General features: G+C 39.3%; 2 protein-coding genes across 2 annotated transcripts; one reads left to right on the top strand and one right to left on the bottom strand.

Moving 5' to 3' along the window:
- Positions 1-4,848: 4,848 nt before the first annotated feature.
- Positions 4,849-16,858, top strand: guca1d (guanylate cyclase activator 1d). The gene is made up of 4 exons (XM_064352149.1): positions 4,849-5,241; positions 9,329-9,478; positions 14,038-14,125; positions 14,552-16,858. The coding sequence occupies exons 1-4, from the start codon at positions 5,047-5,049 to the stop codon at positions 14,680-14,682; spliced, it is 564 nt and encodes a 187-aa protein (XP_064208219.1). The 5' UTR covers positions 4,849-5,046; the 3' UTR covers positions 14,683-16,858.
- An 815-nt stretch (positions 16,859-17,673) lies between these two features.
- alg8 (ALG8 alpha-1,3-glucosyltransferase) lies at positions 17,674-24,100 on the bottom strand. The gene is made up of 13 exons (XM_064352143.1): positions 23,710-24,100; positions 23,215-23,293; positions 22,929-23,122; positions 22,693-22,802; positions 22,341-22,408; positions 21,865-21,991; positions 20,747-20,850; positions 20,211-20,331; positions 19,754-19,893; positions 19,237-19,376; positions 19,052-19,149; positions 18,842-18,914; positions 17,674-18,492 (listed from the first exon to the last, which is right to left on the bottom strand). The coding sequence occupies exons 1-13, from the start codon at positions 23,796-23,798 to the stop codon at positions 18,261-18,263; spliced, it is 1,575 nt and encodes a 524-aa protein (XP_064208213.1). The 5' UTR covers positions 23,799-24,100; the 3' UTR covers positions 17,674-18,260.
- Between the last annotated feature and the right edge of the window lie 177 nt (positions 24,101-24,277).

Here is a 24,277-nt window from a genome sequence, read left to right as displayed (position 1 = left end):
AGCAAACCTCTTCTGTAACCTGTGAAAATCTGCCTTACATATATAATGACAAAACAGTAGGAACAGTTGTTTTTCATATCGCTGTTCATATCCCCCTTTCTCCAGACTTTCTCAAGGACAAACCACAATGGATAATATTGGTTGATCGAAGTTGTCCCCAACTCATTGGAGAGCCTTCTTTTGACTTTCCTTCTCTATCCCCTCCCTACCTTATCTTTTAATCTTCCTCTGCTTCCTCTGTCTCTTCCTCCTCTACCTCCCCATCTCCTCCCAATATCCTCTCCCTACCCTGCCTCCTCCACCAGCCCTGCTCCTCACATTCTTACTCCTCATCGTCCTCCTCCATTGATTGTGATTGACTGTTCTATCTCCATGGCTGAATTTTGAACTTTTGAGTTTAGAAGTTTATTTACTGGTACTTTAGTGTTGTAATTTGCCTGGAAGCAATGAAAATGTCCTGTTAGTTTTGAAAAGTAATCACAAGACGACAGATTGTAATGATTACATTTTACACAAATAACTGTGCTAAATGTCAGGAGGGAAGTGGCTTTGTTCAGCAGCATGTGTCATATTGAGAATAACTGTAGTACAGAATGATTTATGAGGACAATATATTTGTTGTCCACTAGAGGGTGCATGTCAGTCAGTGATTTGAGTCCTAGGTTATAATACTTTTGATGTGATCAGTGCAGCAGCAATCAAGATCTTGTTTCATCTCTGACCCTGAATTCTGAATTTTCATAGTGCAGATGTATTATTTCAGCATTCTTAGTTAGTTTATTAGTCATAGCAATTCATACAACATGGAAACCGCTCTGCGCAACTGGCTGTCTGGGTTCAGTGCCTCGTTCAGGGTTTCAACTAGCTTGACACACAAGATTTGAGTCAAATTTGAATTACTCTGATTAGATATTAATAACTATAGTCACTCTGTGAATATAATTTACAGTACCAGAACACACATTATATACCCTATAACCAGTGACAAGGAAGTGGATAAATCACACAAAAAATGAAAATTTTGAATATCTCATGTTGAGAATTTTCCCAGTGACTTTGCTGTACAACATCTTGAAGGACAATTAGGCCAGACAAGATAAGCATTGCTTACCTGCATTTGATAAATGACCCACAAAATAGGTATGTGGACTGCAGTTTTAATGGCAGTGTTGATACATACAAACTGGGCATGGAATATATTCCTTCTTTTTCCTAGGAAACAGTTGCAATATGCAGTGCATTCCAAAATGATCCACACCCTTGATAAAGATGTACAACGTAGGCTGTATAAAATAAACAGTACAGGTAATGAGCTACACTGTGCTCAAATAATTTTTATTATTATTTTATACTATTACTATTGCACTTTACCAACTCTGTCTACTCTATAGATGCTACCATGTCAGCAGGACTAGGGTGGAGACTGATAAATATAAAAAGTTCACTCCAGTTCCAAAAAGTAGCAAAATTCTCCACCAAGGGTATTCTTTGAGAGCCACAGTATCCTTTTAGCCAGATGTGAAGTTGGTGGATTCGGCAGAACATTGCCAACGTGAGGGGTAGACGGGGTCAGTAAAGATGCATTGTTTAATGGAATCCAGGGCAGTTGATAAGTGATAAAATCATCCTTTTGTCTTTTGGATTGCTGAAGCCTGATGTCATTTAGGTCAGTAAGAAGTGTGTAAAAACTGGAAGAGTGGCAAACCTGCCTGGCAGAGGGTGCAAGTATATAATTTCCCCACACAGTGAGACAGATGGTTTTGGAGGCAAAACAAAAGGGCCACAGTTGGGGATCTAGAAAACTTGGTTGCATCTTGGGGGACACAAATGCTCTAAATCTACCATCAGATGCCACCTCTGATAGGCATTTTGGAAGGACTGCCAGAGAAAAGCCTGTATTTAGGTCATCGGCAAAAATAAGTATCTTGGCAGGACATTTATGTGTTTATTTAGGTGCAGACAAAAAATAGCCTACTTGATTATTTCAAAATCAACTAATTCCTTAAATATGGTAGTATAGCTATTGGAGGACTACGGACTACCTCACTCTTTCTAAAAGGTACACTTGCTTCATCCCACCTCAGGTTTTTGTGGTCAGTTCTTTTATTTGTGCCAAAGCTCTGATTGTTGAAGAACTATTTACAACAGCAACTGTTTGCCCTGTGAGGATATTTGTGGCCAATTGGTAATTTAAGTTCTTTATTTTGAATGGCAGTGTTTTCCAAGTGAAGACCAGTGATTTCCTTTAGGAAGATTATGTCATAAAGGCTGCCAGTTGAATCACCCTTCTGTATAGTCTTAAATGTCTCACTGCCTGCTGGAGTGGAACCTCTTAGGCATTAGGACCCTTAGGACAATCTGGTGCCATTCATAGGACCACATGAGGAGTGACTTGCTCATTTTCCACCCAAAATATCTAGTCTGACATATATTTTGAATAGGTATCTATTCTTCTAGTCAAAGCAGGTGCCATACTTAGAATTTAAAATGTCTATAGATAACTTGATGCAAGGGGTGGCCCATATATATATATGGAAAGTGTCAAGACCTTATCTTTATTAATCTTTCCACTCTTATGTTTTATAAGAAGCTGCCTGGGGCACTGACCTGTCTGGAGCAGCAGGGCATTCATCCAGTCTTTCTTTGGTAATGAAATATGCTGTGGTGTGAATTTTCCATAGTGCAGGTGCCAGGTTCTCCTAACAGGTATAACCTCCTCTCTCCTGCTGTATTAATAGCCCCAGAAGGCTTAGCGGGATCATCTGGCGATTGCCTCCTTCATGCCGCTGAATTACTAAAGCACTGCTGCCTCATGTGCATTGGGTCTCCAGTCTTCTCTGAATCAGGGATTTACTGATTTATAGCCTTGGCTCAGACATGGGAACAGGATATGGCCAGAGTAGATATTTTTATAAAGGAGGAGGTTGTCTATTCTCCAAGCACACTTTGAGTTGTCTTTGGTCAATGCTGATTAATTTGACGTTTAATTTTTCGGAAGTTGACACAGGTTGAAAGCTGACATTCAGGTCAAAAGTGTTGAAAGGACCTTTCTTCTGTTACAATAAAAATTGTTATCTGTTAGGTTAAAATTATGCTTACGTATTGATTATAAATGGGCAGTTTTGTGCCTTCTCAATGTTTTGTATTCCTGGGACTAACAGTGATGTTCTCCACTACTGTACATTGCTCTGGATAAGAGCATCTGTTATGCGATTGCTTAAGCTCAGCTCATTTTTGATCTGGATGCCAATGAATGTGTGAAAACTGGGATCCAGGTCAACACAATTAAACAAAAGCTACGAAGTGGAATGCATTTGTGGCATTCGGTCTGCCGGAGAGGCGGATTGGTCTCGGCTGCGCTGGCTGGTGGAGAGAGCGCACGCACCCGGGCTGCGTTAGCTAATCAGCCCTGGTACTTAAAGGTGTGCTGCTCTCCACAATTCGGGGCTGAGACCGGGAGCTAACACCGAGAGTGAGTTTCTTTATTTGAGTTTCGTTTGATTTCACTAGCTGGCACAGCCGAGACCAATCCAGCTCTTTGGCAGGCAGAATGCCACAGTATTTAAATGAGGGTTATACACAAGGGTAATAATGCCATTTCTGATAGATCTCCCTATCAGCATGCTTTAGGTTCCCATACTGTTTAAGCTCCATTACCATTATTGTCACTCTCTCAGTAGTTTTATTAGTTGAATAAATTTTCCTTCAGCAGATTTGATTTTTGAGTGGGCAAATGTGTTGATAAAATGTACCAGTATCCTGAAGGTTTGGAAGGTTTGTCAAAAATAAGCCTCTGTTGTCATCAAATCAGAAACATAAGCACCTGGAGCTAAACCTCACTGTAACTTTGATTGGAACTGGGTTCGAGAGGTAGAGTAGAAACAATAGACCTTAAGGCCCTGGATGACCTGTCACTTACCCAAGCTTCTGAAAATGACATTACAAGGTGCACACGCACACACACACACACACACACACACACACACAACACTCAAATAAATGTTTTGAATTACAAATAGCCTTTTTTAGCCTGTATACATCAGAGGTCAGCAATGAGGGCCGTATCTGTTTTCTTGACAAATGCACGAATGACAGCCAAAGACTGTTTTTGTGTCCTGATATGAAACGTTTTACTGTGAACTAAAATATGAGTGAACCAGTGTTAGTGTATACAGCCAATTAGCTCATGGAAACAAAAACCTGCATACAGGTCCCTCCAGGACCGGAATTCCCCATGCTTGATATAGATGTGTATGGGCTTCCAGGTACCTTATTATTTGTTGATTTGTGTAATTTACCATATCACAAAAATTACTCATGACAGGCAGTGGTATATTGTGATTATATCACAGCTAAGAGGTGTTGTTCCCCCATAGCTGTGATATAATCACAATATTCAAAAAATATCATGATCTGGAGTGAGTAATTGCTTTTTATAAAATGGTTACCAAATATGATAATATAGATATTATAGACACAATCCAACTAAAACAGTTTTTATTAACAATTTCATTAAAAGACTAATTTACAAGAAGGTAGTTCCCAGCTGCCTGCACGTAGTGAAATGATGTTCCTTCCATTTGCAAATGCCATTCCAGCCTTTTGGAATATCATGTTCAGTACATTTGTGCTGATATGCTGGAGGGTGATTCTGCAGTGTGCAGTGCAGAGTCACCCTGCTCCAGGCTCAACATTGCTGGACCACTGGGTGGGGTAGGGCAAGGCAGTGTAAGGTGGTGTTACATAAACGTCCTTGTTACTTGCCCCATCCTCTACATGCTAAGACTTTCCCCTTTTGGTGGGAGAAGGCAATGGTTATCCCATTAGGAGGTTATTTTAAGTGGCAGTCTCTTTTTACAGGCCGAAGGCATAAGAGGTTTAGGAAGCTTTTTGCTTCTGCTCAGTCCCTCTATCTCTGCCGGCACAGAGTCACTGCAGCCACCAAGACCATTGCTTCAACCGCATACAGGCAGGATTACAGCCATTTTGGGTCTTCTGGAAGCGGAGCAGCAGTGGCATCGTAGGTAGTGCACCAGGGCAGCAGTTATGGGAAACCACGGCTCCAACCTGGATGACATCTTAGCGGAAGACATGCACCACTGGTACAACAAGTTCATGAGGGAGTCTCCATCGGGTCTGATCACACTGTTTGAGCTCAAGGCCATCCTGGGTCTGCAGGGAATGTCTGAGGACGCCAACAGCTATGTTGACCAAGTCTTCTTCACTTTCGACATGGACGGGGTGAGAGACCAAAGCCAATATCCCTCCCTGTACTATGTCTGGAGCTTTCTTTCACTTTCTCTGATTCTCTCTCTTTTCTCACACTCTCTATTTTGTACCTCTCATACTGGAGGCTGGGCATTTTGCACACTGGAGGCTGAGCATTTGGCTCACTGTGTATTGTGCTTTGAATTGCGATCGTTATGCACTCTTTCACTTCTTGCGGGTTAAGCTCTTCTTCTGCTCTTCTTTTGGACGATGAGATTAGCGTGGATCTGAGCTAGGCAGGAGAGGGCACGCCACAGATCAAGACTTAGAGCTGTACTGTGCTAGCCTCTGCAGGTTCCCTTTCATTCGTATAAAAACCTGGGTGCAGTGGCCCTTCAGACACTGGGGCTCCTCCGTGCAGTGTATTTCAGATGTGACTGCTGTGCATGATCTGCTGAGTTTGAGCTGGGGATTGAGTCTGCTCTGTGCTAAATCAGGTCGCGGCTGACACTAAAGCTCTTAATTTTCAGCCCTGACTGAACTTGCCAATCAAGAAGCTCATCCTCAAGTGAATTTAATTCTGGTTTGCAGCTCAGGTCACGCAATGATATTTCCCATCCAATTTCATTTTGCTTGGTTCCATTGTATTACCAATGCATTCAGATTAGAACTTGTTAGGACCCCAGCTTCTTCTCATGGAATGAAAATCAGGAAAATGCAAGGAACTCACTAAGACAACAAACACTTTACTGAAGAAAGTAAAAGTATTATTGTGAATCACACTGGCCAGCGGGAAGTTCACTGAAACACAACGCAAGTTTGCGGTACAGCAACCCACACCGCACTGGTCTTCTAGCCTGGTTTAAATACCCTCTGGGGCCTTGACTGGGTACGCATGTCCATCCTATCTGCGAGGGCCTATCTCTTTGTTTCCTAATGACGTCTGTTTTGTACATAAACAATCTATGCCCTTAATGTTGCCTGATAACATGTGGCGTCACTACTTGCAGAGAAGAGAAACACTCCAAACCCATCAAACTGTCTTTTTAAGAAAGTGCTGTTTTAGGAGAAAATCAAGTTCAGGGTAATTTCAGGGTTGGATATACGTTACATACATTTGCATCACATTTTGGCATTTTACAAACACTATCCAGACCACCTTATAGAAATGTAGGTGCATAGGACAGGCCATTGCAATCAGAACTTGATGGGTAAGTCTTGACATATATCAGGGATTTGTGAGCCTGGTGCTGTGAAACTGAAGGGTATGGCTGCTTTTGTTTTCATCTTAAAATCAACAAACAGTTCATACCTAAGAGACCTGGTGAGGTGAGTTAACTGCATGATCAACCATTTTAAATTTTATTCTATGAGAGGCTCTCCGAGACCAGAACCCTGATACAGGGGCCCGTTCCCCATTTAATCACTATGCCACTGAGTCAAGGGCTGTAGCGTCACTAGGGTTGGTGTCACCCGGTGCGGTCCGCACCCCCCGCACCCCCCTAGTGACGCCTCTGGTCAAGGGGAGGCTGTGACATACACATGAAATTCACTTACCACAGCAGTTTGGTCTTTCAGCTCTTAGGTAAATCATGCTGTTTAGACTGATGGTGTCATTAAGGCCTTCTTAGTACCTCTAAGCCAAGAATGTCATGGTATATACACTACAGAGTGTCATTCTAACTATGGAGTGTCATGCTATATACACTATAGAGTGTCATTCTAACTATAGAGTGTCAGGCTATATACACTATAAAGTCATACTATATACACTATTCTGTCATCATACATACACTACAGTGTCATACTATATACACTATGGAGTGTCATTCTAACTAGATTGTCATGCTATATACACTATAGAGTGTCATTCTAACTAGATTTTCATGCTATATACACTATAGAGTGTCATTCTAACTAGATTTTCATGCTATATACACTATAGAGTGACACTCCAGTGTATATAGCATGACAATCTAGTTAGAATGACACTATTGTGTATATGGTATGTCACTCTATAGTGTATGTAGCATGACAATCTAGTTAGAATGACACTCTATAGTGTATATGGTATGACACTCTATAGTGTATGTAGCATGACAATCTAGTTAGAATGACGCTCTATAGTGTATATAGTGTGACACTATAGTGTATATAGCATGATAATGCTGGCTATACTGTCCTGCAGAAGCCCAACTGTAATAAACAGCAACCGTTTCAGTGTAAAATTATCTGAGTAAATGTAACTGTAATAGAATTAATTTGGTCCATTTTGTCCAATTGTACTCCCTACCCATCCTTCAGAGTTCCCGCTCTTCTGCTATATCTGCAGTGATGCAGTTCCTGCAGCCGTCATTCTCTGGCCCTATTTGTTTCCTGTTTGCTCCAGAACTTCCTGTAGAACGCTGGTGCATAGTTGGATCAGTTTAAATGAAAGGGTAATTCTAGGTGCAGACTGAGGAGTCTTCCACAGGTGATAGACAGAGGGTGTGTCACTGTGGTCTCAAACCCAGTGGCATGAGGGTAAGACAAGTGATGAGGCAGTAAAAGTGGGTGTAGGAGCCTCAAACAGGCCCTGAGCTTATCAGTAGGCCTGCACTGCTCAGATTAGTGCTCTGCATAAACCTTGTATCTCCTTTTTTTGGTCATTTTGGTTTTTTTACACACACTGAATGTTCTCATCTGGCTCTATGTACGAGTTTCATATTTCACCAACTTTTAAACCTCAAATGATAAAACCGTAATTCTCATTGGTTAATAGAAAATGGAAGTGATTTTTGCTTTTCCCGAGCATTCCATTTTTTTTTTTACAGATGCAAGGTTTTTGCATGACACCAACAATATATCTCTTCACATATAGTCTGGCATTGACAGATAACAGACCTCTGCTGGACAGCTCAGTTAAGGACAATGATTGGTCTTCAGACAAGTATACTGGCTCCTACTGAGATATTTTCATCTTAATTTCCACAGCAAGTAGTTTATTCAGCTGATATTTTGAATCTGAAAGACAAAATAAATTATTTTTGGTGTTTTATTTTTCTTAAACTGAAATGTCAGCCACCAAGCTAAACTATCTGTCAAACTGAGTGAAACTGATCAATACTTCAAACACATCTGGTTATCAAAAATTACACGATGCATCTGCCTACATCTGCCTGTATATTTGATTAACCTTGGCAGTTGCTGGAAAGTTTAATATGTAAGGAATTGTTCATCATAAATACTGAGACGCTGCTTATATTTAAATGATATATACACTAAAACAACATATAACAATGAGAAATGCTGAAAATGCATTAGCAAAGTGTAGAATTAAGACTTAGGGAACTGTTCCAGCCTGAAACCCTGATTGAATAAAGGGGTACAATGCAGGTAGGGGGTTCATATAGAGGTAGTGAACAAAAATGTGAACATTAGTGTAAAGTCAAATAATAAGAGGGTGTTGGGATCTTGCCTTCTATGGGTGCATATCTATCTGTCCCACACCATCATGGAAACATCAAAAACCTATTAGAACACTGCTGTGTTTACGTATTTTGTTCATTACCCGTAGGTATATATACATTACATCCCTATCTTGTGTATTTTTATTGTATCAACATACATACTTTATGCATTTACAGAATAACAATGACAGTTTTTAATGAGCATTTTATTGCTCACTGTACTGTTGGAATATGCAGTATAACAATTAAAAGTAAATGTCCATTCTCATGAGACAACTGTAAAATAGTGGAGAATGCAGTTAATGTCCATTTTAAGAGAAGGGTGTTAATGCACACTACATGCTTTTGAAAATGGCACGGCCATCGCTGAGAGATCATTTTCGTCTTTTATGGTCACATATCTAAATGAAGGAGTACAATCTTGCATTTATATGCACTTGACCACAGCAACAAAGTTTAAGGGTTTACCCATTCTACCATTTTATAAAGTTGGATATTTACTGAAGAAAGTGAGATTAAAACAAAGTAACAACACTGGGATTTCAGTTTGTAATCTCACACAGGGTCACAAGCTGAGTTCCTTAATCACTGTAATACACAGCTGTGCCATTTAGTGCTTCATTTGTAAATTGAATCACTGATGCATCTTTTCTGTTTTCTCTGCCTTGCAGGATGGTTATATCGACTTTGTGGAGTACATCGCAGCCATTAGCTTAATGCTGAAGGGAGAAATAAATCAGAAACTGAAGTGGTACTTCAAGCTCTTCGACCAAGACGGAAATGGGAAAATCGACAAAGAAGAATTGGAAACAATATTCACCGTATGTCGAGAATATTCATTTAAAGAGGTTCCAGACATGTACTTGCCATATATTAACTTGGTAACTGACGGAAAATTCAGTCCACTGAAGAAATTACATTAATCGTTAGTCCATGTGTGATAATCAGCTACACGTGAAATTTTTGGGGGTTTTCTCTCTCTCTTTCTCTCTCTTGCTCTCTAATTCCGGTGGCTACAGTTTAGCTGAATTTAGCTTCCTTTTTGAAACCAAATAACAGAGGCTACATTGTAAATCCAAAGCACTTCAAAAATAACCCATCTCAGCCTAGAATAATCAAAGCTTGGATTAAACCTGAAATTGGAGTGGTGTCTTAATCTGTGGGTGTTCTTATTTATCCCCATTCCAGATCCCACTTCAACATGATCCCGTTGGGTATGATCTCTGTGATCAGCTGTGACTTTGCTTGTAATGCCAACCACCCAAGAACTGCTCCTACACTGATAATACTCACAAAATGATGTTTTTATTGTGACAATGTTTTGACCCAAGTGGATCGCAAACCTGACGAACCTGATAAAAAATTAAGTTGTTTTAGGAGCATTAATAGTGTGAGAGAAATATCATTTCTTATGTCATACTTTGCTCTGTTTACAGAGAAGAATGCCCAGTGTTAATTCAACCCTAACAGTGTTAATTCAATTCTAAGTGTTCATTTAACTCTTAACCGATAACCTTTTTAATTTAACTCTAACTGATAAACATTTGGTCCCACTCTAGAACGTGGGACCAAATGTTTTCTATTGAGTGTTGAATTAACACTGGACATTTTACTGAGCAGTATGATGATGTGCATATGACTAAATTAAAATGGCAAAAATCAAAGACATAAGTACTCATAAATGCCAGAAAAATGTAAAAACAAACCTGTGGGTACCATAGAAGTTTAAACATAACATGTTATCAACCAAAATGTGCAAGCAAATGTAGAATGTAGTTTAGTGAAATCTGGTTTCTTAAAAAAATAGTCTACAGGAGTTTTACTAGTTTCTAGTCTAAAATTAGGGTTTAACAGAGAAAATAAATCACAATTAAAATACGCATCTGAAACTATAAACCAGACCATGAGAAATAAGAGATCATGAGGGGCCTCATTTATTACACTTTGCAGAGGTTCTGCACCAAAAAGACAAACTTTTGGTAGCTTGTCACATCTTTCAAAGATGACACTTCACATCCATATGCAGATGCATTATGTAAGCATTGGGTTGATCTAGCCTAAATGTGCGCATGTCGTGACGTTAGTTTTATTTTTATAAATTCTGAATCCATGGGGAAAGTGACGTACGTCCCTGTGGCCTCATTTATTAAATCATCTCAGAATTCATCCCAAATGTGAGCTTACGATCATTTTCCCAAAATGTTCCTCTGAACTTATAAAATGTCCATACACACTTATAAATGTTCCTAGGCACGATCTCTTCATAAATCAGAAATCGTCGCAAACTTGTTCTCAAATATACTTACCTGGTCAGCTTTTCTTGATTCCATGTACTCCATCTCATCAATGTCATGTGATATGAAATTACATATTTTTGCATTTATTTTTACTAAACCTAACCTTTTATGTTTTGATAGTTCCCAGCAATGTTAATATTATACATTTCAGTGTTGTATAGGTTAATATTTGTAGTCTATTTTAATGTAGCATTGACAGTCGTCTATCTATCTATCTATCTATCTATTATTATTATTATTATTATTATTTGCACACTTGATAATGTTAACGACAAGTGCTACAATCAGAGGTATTGGCTTCATTTCAGCTTTGTGGGAGACACGTTGGTGGACGACCTTGTCTTGCTCAGTCCAACCTTAAATCTGACACGCACAGTAACCAATTCATATGCAAATATTGGGAGTCACATACAGGGTTTCCAGGCCCAGGACAAAATTATATTATTCCCAGACCTGGGACAATAATATTTACCACAAGTTCACAGATCATTGCCCCCGCCACCCCCACCCCCCTCCAGGGCCAGGGACCATGTACCTGGTTGTCCCCTCCTGGTGTTGACTCTGGTGACATGTCACCTTGGCTCCCCCAAACCTATGCATATGGCCAGCCCATGCTGCAATAGCCTATTTAATGGCTCACATTGGTTATCATAAAAATAAGTGAAGTGCACATATGCTATATGTCATAATGCAATATGCAATATGCTATATGTCTAATATGCTTTGTGTTTCCATATGTTAAATGATTGGCAAGTCTGAAAAAATGTGTTGAGCCTGCAGTACAGCAACATTGGCATAAAAATGGAGTTTGGTCACGCATTAGAGAAGGAGTTTGTTCACGCAATAGAACGTTTTTGCATCAGTTTCAGGTTTTATAAATCTCAATATGTGCATCAGTTTTCACGTAAGATCAAATCTGTTCAATTCAGGATCAAATCTGTGCATACAAACGTTTTATAAATGATGACCCAGAACACTGTGTAATAGTTGTGGCTGCTCAATTGGGTTTGTTTCTGATTATTCCTCAACAAAGAGAGGATTGTCATTTAGATGTCACAGTCTCTCATTCTCAGTATCCTAATGTCAGTGTAGAAGTTCAATATAAGTATATGATTTGGCTGATTGTATTAGTGAAAAAAGGAACAAAGAGAAAAGCCGCTGTCCTTTAGATGAACCGTATGTGAGATGTGTGTTTAAGTTATGCTTTTGCTGAAAATCTGAATATCTGCAGTTTATCCATCTGCGCTAACTGCAAGTGCCTGTTTGAACTGCCTTGTTTTCTCTTCCTCAACTCAATCCGATACAGACGTATTAGGGCCTTCCTCCTCCCCAGAGATGTTTTGCACTCCTAAATGTCGGAGATCTCTCCTTGCTACATGAAATAAAGATGCCTTACAGCCCTAAATAGAGAGCGGTTATTTACCACAACATCGGAAACCCTAATCACCAGATTTATGAGCTGGCTAAGGCATCAGTGATGTCGCTTTGAGGACGTGTTTGCAGTCAGAATCAACAGAATTCACCTGAGACATGAAATACAAAATTCTCAAGATATCAACAGGATACTCTGACTCATACGACCCATAAGCATACGGGCACCATTGATCTGCTTGGGGAAGAGCAGAGGCTAGTATCTGCAGTAGTACTGTCTGTTTTACATTGTGTTGCCAGAATGCTGAAGGCAAATTTCTATTTCATGTAAATGCAATGGACAATTAAGTTTTCTTATCTTATCTTGTCTTATCTTATCTGAAGGCTACTGTGCACTTAATCAAATTTAGGCAACCAAATCCAGCCATCTGGTTGTGAGCCACACAGGTCTTTCCAGGGACCTCTTCCCTGAATTGGGAGTTAAAACCTTGGTTGGCCAGCAGCAAGCAAATTTTAACCACTAAGCCAATCACAGTTTGGATGTTATGGTGTGTGTTGGGGGGGGGTTACCTGAGGATAATTTGATTTGCATAGTGCATTTTTGAACACAATACATGATGATAATACTATTATACAGTTTTCTTACAGAAACAGAATATACAGGAATATATTAAAACAATTTGTATATATGAACAAATACATTATTAAATCTTTGCCACTTTCAGAATATTTTTCATGTACATTGCTGTGAAATGTATTTAACATATTTACTAAAGGTGTAATTCATTATAAATATATATTTATTAATAATGTTGCAGAATGTTTACTAAATGTTTGTGTCTGTAAGGGTTCACCATGAAATGAAAAGACATTTTTATTCAACTGACCTAAAGTTGAGGTGCTACAATGCAGAATTTGGGGTTGAAGGGGGAATGCCACTACAAAGATAAAAAAAATTATTTTTAAATTGCAATGACATCATGTAGCCTTGAAAGCTTTAAAAAGGGAAATACGGTTTTAGCTTTGCGGCCCTTCCAAGACTCATGCCTCAATGGAAAGGTGTGTGTCCTGCACCTGTTGAGCTGCACGTGAAGTGTCTTTCTCTAAACTCATGTCTGTGGGGGGCTGACTTGTAGTCTAAAATGTGATAAGAAGCACTGGCTGGGGGGCCTCCAGTGGCGTAGCCCATAGAGCGCTTTCCACATGCTCATTGTGAGCCGTGATGTCGGCAGTTTGAATCCGACTGCCAACCTTGGTTGCATGTCTCTCCCTCTCTCTCCTCCTAGTTCTTCCTGTCCATCTACACTGTCCTATCTAATAAAACTTTAAAAGCCCAAAAAAACATGTTTAAAAAATAAAAAGAAGTGCTGACTGAGATCGCATGCTTGTGAGAAGGGCACATGCTCATCTGTGTTCTCCTGAATCAAGGGTGGAGGTTGTAGCTTTGAAAGCTGATGATGAAAACATTTGGGCATGAGATGAAAGGGAAATATTTGACATTTAAATTTTAAGTAATATAAAATAGTAATATAAATAATATAAAATCATATGAAAGAAGACTTGTTCTGAATATGTAATATTTCTAAGATTTCAGCAATCTTTGTCTAAAAGGATGTAGCAAAGGTAACTGCAGGTCCCTAGGGTCAATGTCTGCTAGCTTTATTTGTGTGTTTTAACAAGTGAATAAACATTTCACTTCCTCTTCGCTGCAGGCCATACAGGACATTACCCGAGTACACGACACTCCTCCAGACGAGATCGTATCCCTCATTTTCCAGAAGATCGATGTCAATGGAGAAGGTAAACAAATGAGAAAACGGAAAACAATTTGGTGATATCCCAGTCAAAGCTTGTACCCACGTACATTAATGAATAGTCTGATCCACCCATCTTGTCATTTTTAAATATTTACCAATTAGACACAGAGCATGCAAAACTTGACTGACATGTAAGATGAAAATATTATTTTTAGAAAAAGAGGTGGAAACTTCCATTCATAATTATTTGCCAGCTACATCCATCTTAAGTGATCTACAGTCATTATAATAATTAGGGATTATACTGTTGCATGTTGCATATCCATGCATACTGTATAATGATCTAAATGATCTGGATGCTTATGATGCTTGTGGTTGTATGCATTTTGAGACAAGCAATGAATTGTGTAATACACTGTGAAATAAACATTCACAATCAGCTTTGACCTTTGACTTTTATCCTACCCAGGTGAGTTAACACTAGAGGAGTTCATTACCGGAGCAAAGAACCACCCGGATATCATGGAGATGCTCAAGAAAATGATGGATCTGACCCCAGTGCTGGTAATCATTGTCAATGGCAGGCGGAAAAGTGTGTGAGAAGTTGGGGGAGGTCTGCACACTTGAAAATGCAGGAATCTAACTGTGTTAATGAACTTTTTGTTTAAAAAAACCCTTCCAAAGAAATGAATACATCAAGTTCGATGAGGAAAAATCAGCTGTGGCCCTGGCACACACCCTTCTCCACCTAATGGAACAATCTGTGGTGAACAGAAACAAAGGTTTCTGAGGCTGTCAACAACACCAAGAAAGAGAAACACTAACTTGGGGGCAGAAGAGGAGACCTGTTTAAAAACCCCACCCGAATGATGCAGGCATCGACAGACTGTTAGTCATCCTGTACCTAACAGCTCTCTAGAAGCTTTACCCGAACCAATCAATTTGGAAAGGGAATCGCAAGAAAATATGCGCACATATGCTCACTCGACACTGTGCCGTGCGTAGTCGGGTATAGCTGCTAGTTGTGACTTAGCTGGAGCCGTTCTCAGCTGCTTGCTGATCCTTTAATGCTATAAGGGTTTCAGAATACTGGGAAATTAGTGACGGAGCTTACTGGGGAGGTAGTGCAACCTGGATGCTTTTTAAGGAAAGGATCAACCAGGAATACTAACCAAGCTTGTCTTGCCTCACTAAGGACTGTTGGAGGTAGACAAGGTGATGCATGTATAAATGTGTATCTAGGTGGTTAAATGTTCTGGATGAGGTCAATGAAAACTCTGGGAATTGGCATCATCTCCCTCTGATGCCGCAGTTACCCCTGAAGACTGGGATCAGACAGGAAGGCAGTAAAATCTCATACAAGGGAACCTGTCGCAGTTTGGCTTGTGTTCTGTTTCCACAGTATATCATTTGGAGGCACATCAAGCCTTGGTTAATATCATTTGAAATACCTTAATTCTTATACAGCAATGAAATTTTTGCAGATTACTGGCACTTTTAAAAAAAACCATTTTTGTCTGTTCAAAAAAAAATTCATATGATATATGTACGTTTGTGGTTAGTGGTATGGTTTGTCGAGAATTTTCAGGGATTTCAGATCCATGGAGTTAAAGTATTTCAATAGCATATTTGACCGAGGTCTGGAGAAGCTTGCGTGCATGACTCAAACCAACAGTTATTACCTTGCGTGAAAAAGGTACACTTGTAATTCTCTAACCTCCTATTTACGGTGCTAATCTGTCCTTGATCCCAACAGGAGTCTCACACAATGGCACATAGCTATTCCTGTGGATTGACTTATAAATAGCCTCACTGACTTACCAAACAAAAATGGGGCGTGCAAGCATTTTGTCCCAATAACAGGAACATTACAATCATTTGATAAAAGTGTACCAAACCACTTTTAAATATAATTGCACTGTGCTGTCAAAGCAAAACAGGTTTGCTCATAATCACCTTTGCAAAAGGTCTGTATTCAGTCGGTACGCAGTTAGAATGACTTGTACTCTTGCAGTTTCTGTGTCAACCACACATTGTCCCCCCAAAAAAATATCCTACATGTTATTACTAGTGTTCCTTCTTGTGCACAGAATAAGCAATAGTTACAAGTGGTGTTGCATTTAATTTCATGACAGTTGTTACATTTTAGGCTGATTGAGTTAGAGACCAAGTGTTGTCTTTGAGGGCAGAGTTAAAAATACAGCATAGTCTGGAATTGTTCAGGTTCATACCCATGTTAATTTTGATCATCTGTCACTGATCTGTGAACGAATGGGCGAACAGCTTTTTGTGGGGGGGAATTCATCCTACTGCTGTTGATTTCAAGCTTTATGTGAATTTGTAAATATGATTTTTTTTTTATATTCTGAGAATGACTGTCTCTCTTTTAAAGGCAAGAGATACCTGTATACCGGTATACATCTTTTTAAAATTCAGATGACCCTTGTTTTTAAATCTAAAAAGGGCATGACGGCATTGTAGGGATAAGAAAGGGCCTTGAGAATTCAGTTATTTTTCACTCACATTTCACACAATTGTGACAACTAGAATGCTTCCGTGTATGTCCTGCAGTTTCTGTTTTGTTGTTTTAATGCAGACAACTATGGGTACAAAACAAAAAGGAAAGTTTCCATTTAGTCTAAATGTCACACTGGAGGGTTCTCTCATCAAGCATCGGAAAGACATTATGTAATGTAAATAACATTATTTGCTTGTTTTGATCAATATGCATTTTGTTCATAAGTGTTGCCTTATTAATAAAGCTTATTATCATTTATTTCCTATCATGTTTGCTGGATTACTTTGGTTTTTTAAACTCGTCTTATACATATCTTGAAATTTAACATTGCATTCCCTTACTGGTGTAATGACAATGAACATATAAACATACCTACATTTTAATGGCATTAAATGCTTTATAAAAATTGTAGGTTTTCATAAAATAATTACCATATTTAGTATCTGAACTTGAATAAAGGTTGCTACTGGAAGTGGTGTTGCTGAGCTACTAGGGGGGAGTGTCACCTTTGGACTTTATGCAAACTTGAATCAGCATTCGAAGCAAGAGTTCAAAGAGTCTGCCCTAGCCCTGGGGGTGGGAAAAACAATTACAGGAGCTGCCAAGCTTTCAGGTAAGAGATTACAGGTAATCTTGTCCAAGTCTGAATACATCCCGGTCATTTAAGATTTTATGGCACATACCACAAGGGAAACAGTTCCAGTTTGGCCGCTAGCTCAACACTTCGATTTGTAAGGAGAGTGATCTTGTGTAATGTGGGCAGTCGCCACACATTGACTGTGATGAACCCAAACCCACAGAAAAATTGAGAGCTTTGCTTTCACTTCACGTTTGCACCGGTGAGGAATAAGAAACCGAAACAAGCAATACATAAGAATGGGCCTTAGATACTTTTTGAAATTGGTACCTTGACTACATGATCGACTCCATTTTGTTTAATGTGGAGAAAGCCACAAATTTTCCCTCTACATGACACAATCAAGGACACACCCACAAACCTAAAAAGGTTTAAATATATTACTGTATACAGTAAACACCACCTAGTGGCAGACAAATGAAACAAGAAAGACAAATGAAACAGAAATTACCATTTTATTTGATAATATGAAAATAAAAAAAGCTGTACAACATTCTGTAGTTGTGATTTCCCCAAAGGTACAGTATTCTGCCCCCCCCCCCCCCCATTTAAAACAAATTTTTAATTACATGGTCCACCTTGGAAAAAAATTATTTGCCACACCTATTCTAAAAATACTCTTGTAACACAATCTGCCCCGATCAGTGGTGAGCAGGTGTGAACCTTTTTTTCCCCCCAGTTGCATTATATGTATCAGCTTGCATTGGCGCAACCTCCATTGTCTATTCTGGAGAACGCGTACAGGCATATGCTCTCCACCACAGCAAGTGAGGTCAGCCACCACTTCTAATCACACTGCAGTTTTACGAGTTGGTCCCACACAGACAGGAGCTGGAGGAAGAAACTTCATGCAAAGAAAACAGGCAGACGCCAGCGGGGGTTAATGGTGTGTGATGAGATGCGTTCATCCAGGCCAACCGAAACCTTCCCATCCCTGAGCAACACAAGAGCCAATCGCGTGCCGCCCTGCGCGGCTGCCGGCCACAGTCGACTTTCTGTCACCCACAGACGCTCTCTGTCCCCTCACTGAGATTTGTCTTTTCCGGGCTTTTCTGTCCTAAGCAATGACAGGTTGAGCTTGATGAAAGAGTAGGAGACCCCAAGGGCGCAGTACACAGACGTCGCCAGCAAGGGGATGAATGGAAAGGATTGTTGCCATGTGGTCCAGGGGTAAACAAACTCACAGAAAACCTCCAGAGGAATCAAGCCTATGAGATAAACTGCCTCCGGAATGCTAATCAATCTGCCTTCATGTCTGTGGGGGTAAAAAAAAAAAAAGAAGTAAAATTACTACAATATATGGGACTGCAAACTGAGAACATGTCCACTATAGGTCTAGTAAAAGTAGTGCAGTTTTCTAACACTGAAGGTGGGTCTATGGTGAATTCAGAGATTTGAACCAATTCAAAAACACGTTCAAAATGATTTAAAAAATTTTAAAAAGTAATGCAAACCATAAGCCACAGGGAAGTGGATGAAAGGAAGTGAAAGGAAGCGCATGTCAAACAAATCGCCACATTCCAACAAACCATCTTCTGAGAAATCTGACCAATGTTAATTTACAAACAAATGAGCATTTCCATCACTAAAACATGCACACTGACCTGAAAAGCGCCTTTAATGAAGTAAAACTGAACAGTGAAAACATCAGCATGAGCAGAATTTTGATGGGCAATTCTGAAAAACAAGAATCTTTTGAGTCATCACACGTTATTCAACACATATCAGCAGAACTCATCGAGTTCATCGTTTTGTGTTAATGATGCAGTTACTCTGTACCCAAGTACTATATACTTAAAGGGAGAGCAACTTACCTGGCGCGGTGAAGAGCAGCGGAAACAGAGAGAAATGACCTGTGGTCGCCAAGATCAGAAATATGCCAGCATCCTCTTTTCTCTCTACTGCCATTAAACTGTAAAAATAAATTTAAAATTTGAATATTATCTCTTCAAAGCTATATAAAAAAAATAAGGGCTCAGTGGTAACTTGGGGGAATTACCTTAACGGAAGTATTGCCAGTAGAACAGCCTTTTCATGCACGTGCCATCCGAACATGAAAGACCCTAACGCACAGATGGTGACACACTGCAGAAAACCTCGAGCCCCAGAGGGCCGGAACCAAAGTCTAACAACGGCAGGCTTGAGGGAGAAAGAAGAGAAAAGAGAAATTACACAAGCGAAAAGAGGGGTGAATTTATCCAGGTTAATCAGGAAGTATTCATTTTCAGACCCAAAATGTCTCTCTACCAAAGGCATGTCATTATCACACACACACCAACAGCTTTCATACTCCATGGCACGACTCCCAGAAAACTTTTGGGTATGCAAATCAGTATTTCCCGATTTAACCAGGGAAAAATCACAGCCCTGCTAATAGGGTAGAGTTACCTGAACCATCTTTCAAAAATCTACTGGCAAACAAATCAGCAGTCTCTAACAGTCACCTAATATTATGATGCCAACACACATATTCATCAGAGAATGGTGGTTCACAGTCCACCATGAAAGATACTCACAAGTATTGATATCAGAGTACAAATCAGTGTTGCTAAAGGAGAGATGGAAGGGAGCACAGAATGTTGAAATTCTTGGACAAGGCCACCTGTCATTGAGGCCTTAGGAAGTCTGTTGACATCAAATAGCTTTAGTTTTACACCTGGAACAAGTAAAAAGAAAATCTCTTAATTTTTCAACATGAGTAACAAATGTACCAGATAAACACAATCTTCTGCTGTAATTATTTTCAAACATAATTGTATTGTTTAGTTGATTTATATATTTTCCTAATTTAAAAATAAGTGGCCAAAGGTGGTCAACTTGGTGGTTAAGCCTTTCATGCGTTCTCCACCCACCTATGCATATGTCTTATCTGTTTATCTTGTTTTTGACTATTGTATATAGCATATATTCATGACTGAACGGAATGATGATGATAATGGTGATTATTGTTATTATTATTATTAGAAGCAGTACCCAGAATGGACAGCGCTTTATCTGCCATGTTGTACAGTGCCCAGAAGTTGGGTGCCCAGTAGGCGTGACATAGTCCTCTTTTGAAGGGGAACAGCCTGGACAAAACCTGAGGAAGCTGGCCCTTTAAAACATAAACAACAGACCTGAAAGCAAGTAATCATGGCTGTACATTCGAGAGCACCTATAATGAAATGCTAATTAGAGAGCAAGATAAAATGTTGTACCCCCACCCCCCACACCCCCCCTCCCATTTCTGGGTTCCATATAAAAACTAATATGGATGCAATACAATGCCATAAAATGGGAGTTCAACATTCTACAGCAAGGAGAGTAGAAGAGCTGAGTACAGCAATGTTCACAGAACACACAGAGACTTCAAGACTGCATCACTTTTGCCACTGAACGTAAGTCTATCTCTAATTCTGTCTCCAACACGGTCGTATCATTTGGTACTACAAAATAGGCATAAAACAGGCACAATAAGCAAAGCAATATCAAGCAATAAATAAATCACTTTTACAATATCAATTACTTACCAACAAAATGAAAGGTCCAAATGACAGCGCGAACACAGAGCATACAATTACTCCCAGTGCTGCTAACCGGAAAAGACTGAAACTCCTCCAATTTAAAGACCCGTCTAAAAAAGAGAAAAAAGGGAAATAGTTCATTAATGGATAGTTCTAGTTCTGGTATGCTGACCAATGGTCGATGCAGCATTCCTGCACCGCTGTAATGCACAACATACATCGCCGTGAAATAATATTTGTAGCCTTCCCGATTCCCTCTATTATTGCATACTTGCACAATGAATGGTTTCAGATCATTAGACAAATGTAATGTTAGACAAACGGAAACTGAGTAAACACAAAACTGTGAAGTCTGGAATTCTGCTCTGTACCAGAGAATTATTAAGGAGAGTGACCAGTCATCTGTCCGAGGTGAAGCAGAAGTGTAACTGGGTTATGCAGCAAGACAATGATCCAAAACACAAAAGCAGGTCCACATCTGAATGGCTTAAAGGAAACAAAATTAAAGTTTTGGAATGGCCCCGTCAAAGTACCTGAACCTGATAGAGATGCTTTGGTAGGATGTGAAACGAGCAGTTCATGCTTGAAAACCTACCAATTTGTCAGAATTAAAGCAGTTCTGTGAAGAAGAGTGGGCTAAAATTCCACAGCGATATGAAAAAATAAAGGAAATATTTGGATGCAGTTATTGTTGCAAGGTGGTAAGGTGGTACAACCAGTTTATACTTTATTCACATGGGTGATATGAGTGTTTGATAACTTTTTTCATTAAATAAATTATATAATAATTAATTTAATGCATTTTGTGTGTATTCAGGTTCCTTTTGTGTAATAATACATTTTGTGTAAAGATCTGAAACTATTCACTATATCAAATATGCAATAATAAAATAAATCAGAATGAGGGCAAACATTTTTTCATGGCACTGTTGTTATGTTGTGCCAAACAACATGGCCCTTGACTACATTGACAATAAAGCACAGCTTCTCATTACTGATTAAAAACAGCATACTAAACATGGTGACATTCCCAAAAAACTTAATGAACCACATTACTTTTTGTGGTTGCTTTTTGTATCTGCTTCAAAGGAATATTCTTTAATGAATATGATATGAGAGCTTACCTGGACTGTCTTTGGTGAAGCAGTAGGACCTCAGTAGGTAGATACCATAGGCAGGTGCAATGTATAGGTAAATATGCTTCAGGTTTAAGAGGAGAGCAAAGAGTAGAGCTCCTTCGAGGTGTCTGCCCTGTGGACCAAGCAGCATCAAAAATGTTAGGATGCAGGGATTTGATTTTATCAGATTAATCAGGAAACACTGATTCTCAGACACTGTGTGTCTGGGGCCATTTGTACTTGGCTTTACTGTGGAACAGTATCTCCTATCAGTTGTCAAAGAGAACTGTTGATATGTGTTCTTACAACATATAGTTCTGGGTCTGGTTGAAACATTTAGGTTCTCAAAAATCAGAATTTCCAAAATAATCAGGAAAAATACCACCGTTTAAATATTACCAATATCTTTATTACATTAGAATTCCAAATCTCTTCTAGCAGCTTCTGATCATCTCAAATATAGCTGAATATAGCAAATGTACCTGGAAGTGTCTTGCCACAGAAAGAAGCAGAACACCAAACAAGAACCCATTGTACTGGAAATGAATATCTGTGGAAGACCTTAAGGCCTTGAAACCTGAAACATCTCAAATGTTTTGCATCCTAGACAGAGCCTATAATCATAGACTTATTTACTGGAGCAGAGCCATTTTCAGCGTCTGTCTACAGTGGGGTTTACCAAAGCAAAAGGAACAATCCCCCACCCCCCCCCCCCCCCTCCAAAAATAATAATATTAGTTAATTAATTATTTAATAGATAAATAAATAAAATGAAATAATAACGAATGCTCCAAATTCAGGTTAGAACAGCCAATATATAGGATTTAAGGATACGGTCAACGATAAGGAGTCCAAAGTTCCAGAGTAGCAGCCCAGCTAGTACAAAGGAGGGCTTTCCGAAAAGGTCCCTGGATCCCCTGCTCCCTTTCACACACCTGCAGCACCTAACAAACACAGGGATATCAGGGAAGGTGTCGGAAACGTGTTTTGCAAAACTTCAATCCTGAATTCTAAATCCTAAATCCATCGCAGTACAGAGGGCACTTAAAATGAACCTAAAAAATACTCACTCTTTCACAGCATAAATGAAGACAACATCAGCAAAAATCACAGAGAGTCGTTGAAAGAGAATGGTGGCAGGACTGGCGTAATTTAGATGCTGCACTACCAGCATGTCTTTGTCAAAATACTTAGCAATGTGAGACAGTCCATATTCAAACCAAGCGAACAGAGGAGGATAATCCAAGGTCCATTCTGAGGTTTCCTTTAGCAAACAAAAACAACAGCACTGTGTTAACATGCAATCACTAAACATGACTGGTATGATGGAACTAGTGACACAACATAAACACATACCTCAAAATACCACTGCGAAACTGGTAAACTGTGCGTGACAGCTAACCAGTTCCTGTGTACCTCAAAATCAGTGGAATGACTGTGGGGGAAAGAAACATTAATTAAAAATATGCCCAGCTAACTTTCACAAGCAAACAACGTCAGATATTCTACATTATTTGCAACGCATGGTAATGTTGCAATTTTTCTCAATAAACAATCACTGGTCACATATCGATAATATGCAAGGTAGCTAACGTAAGATAAGCAGTAGTGACGGAAACGTTGCACAAACATAACTAAGATAACCATCAAAAACTAATCTGCTTTGGTCAGCAACTCGGTATTTTTAGGTGAAATTTTTATTCATTTCCATGGTTAAGACACGTATTATTGGATATGACTTCGTGGCGGTGCTAAGTAGTTTGCAAGTTAACTACACATGCTGACTCGGATAGCGTTTAACTCAACCTTGAGTTGATTTATTTGACAGTGTCAATCAAATATTTAGCTTACTATGTGTTTATCAGCAGGAATTTCAGAAGGGAGACTCCAAATGCCAGAGCGAGAAACCAACTCCAGCTTTCAGACATGGGCGCCGCCATGACACGTCACCCACAAACCATAGACATGCATATTTATCTAGATAGGCCCGCTTTCAGTTATCCGATAGAGCTAAACCTATTTTTTACAGTCTCTGAGCTAAACCAAAGAGATTCGAATCTCTTTGGCTAAACTAAGCTTGTGAAGTCCCGGAAGTAAGCTTGTACTACGTATGCGTATGTTGAGGGAAAAACATTGGTGCTCCCATTAATATGTGAATGGGGAATGAAGGCAAAATAAAACGTCCTCGATGATATTTTGAAACTCGATTGACGACAGTAACTTTTCAGAAGTAAACATATGCATTAATGTAGTAAAATATGTACATTTTAGTAAATATTTCTGCTACTTCTGGACCAAAACAACCATTGTTTCAGAAACTGCTACACATAATAAAATGTATGATCACAAAAAAAATGGACCGATGACGTTTTATTTGGTTGTTAAATCACCTTGGATTTATACATTGAATTGAATTGGC

The sequence above is a fragment of the Anguilla rostrata genome, chromosome 9 (genome assembly GCF_018555375.3).
Source record: "Anguilla rostrata isolate EN2019 chromosome 9, ASM1855537v3, whole genome shotgun sequence".
NCBI lineage: Eukaryota > Metazoa > Chordata > Actinopteri > Anguilliformes > Anguillidae > Anguilla > Anguilla rostrata.
Note: the sequence above shows the minus strand (reverse complement) of the source record. Positions and strands in the feature narration are given on the sequence as shown.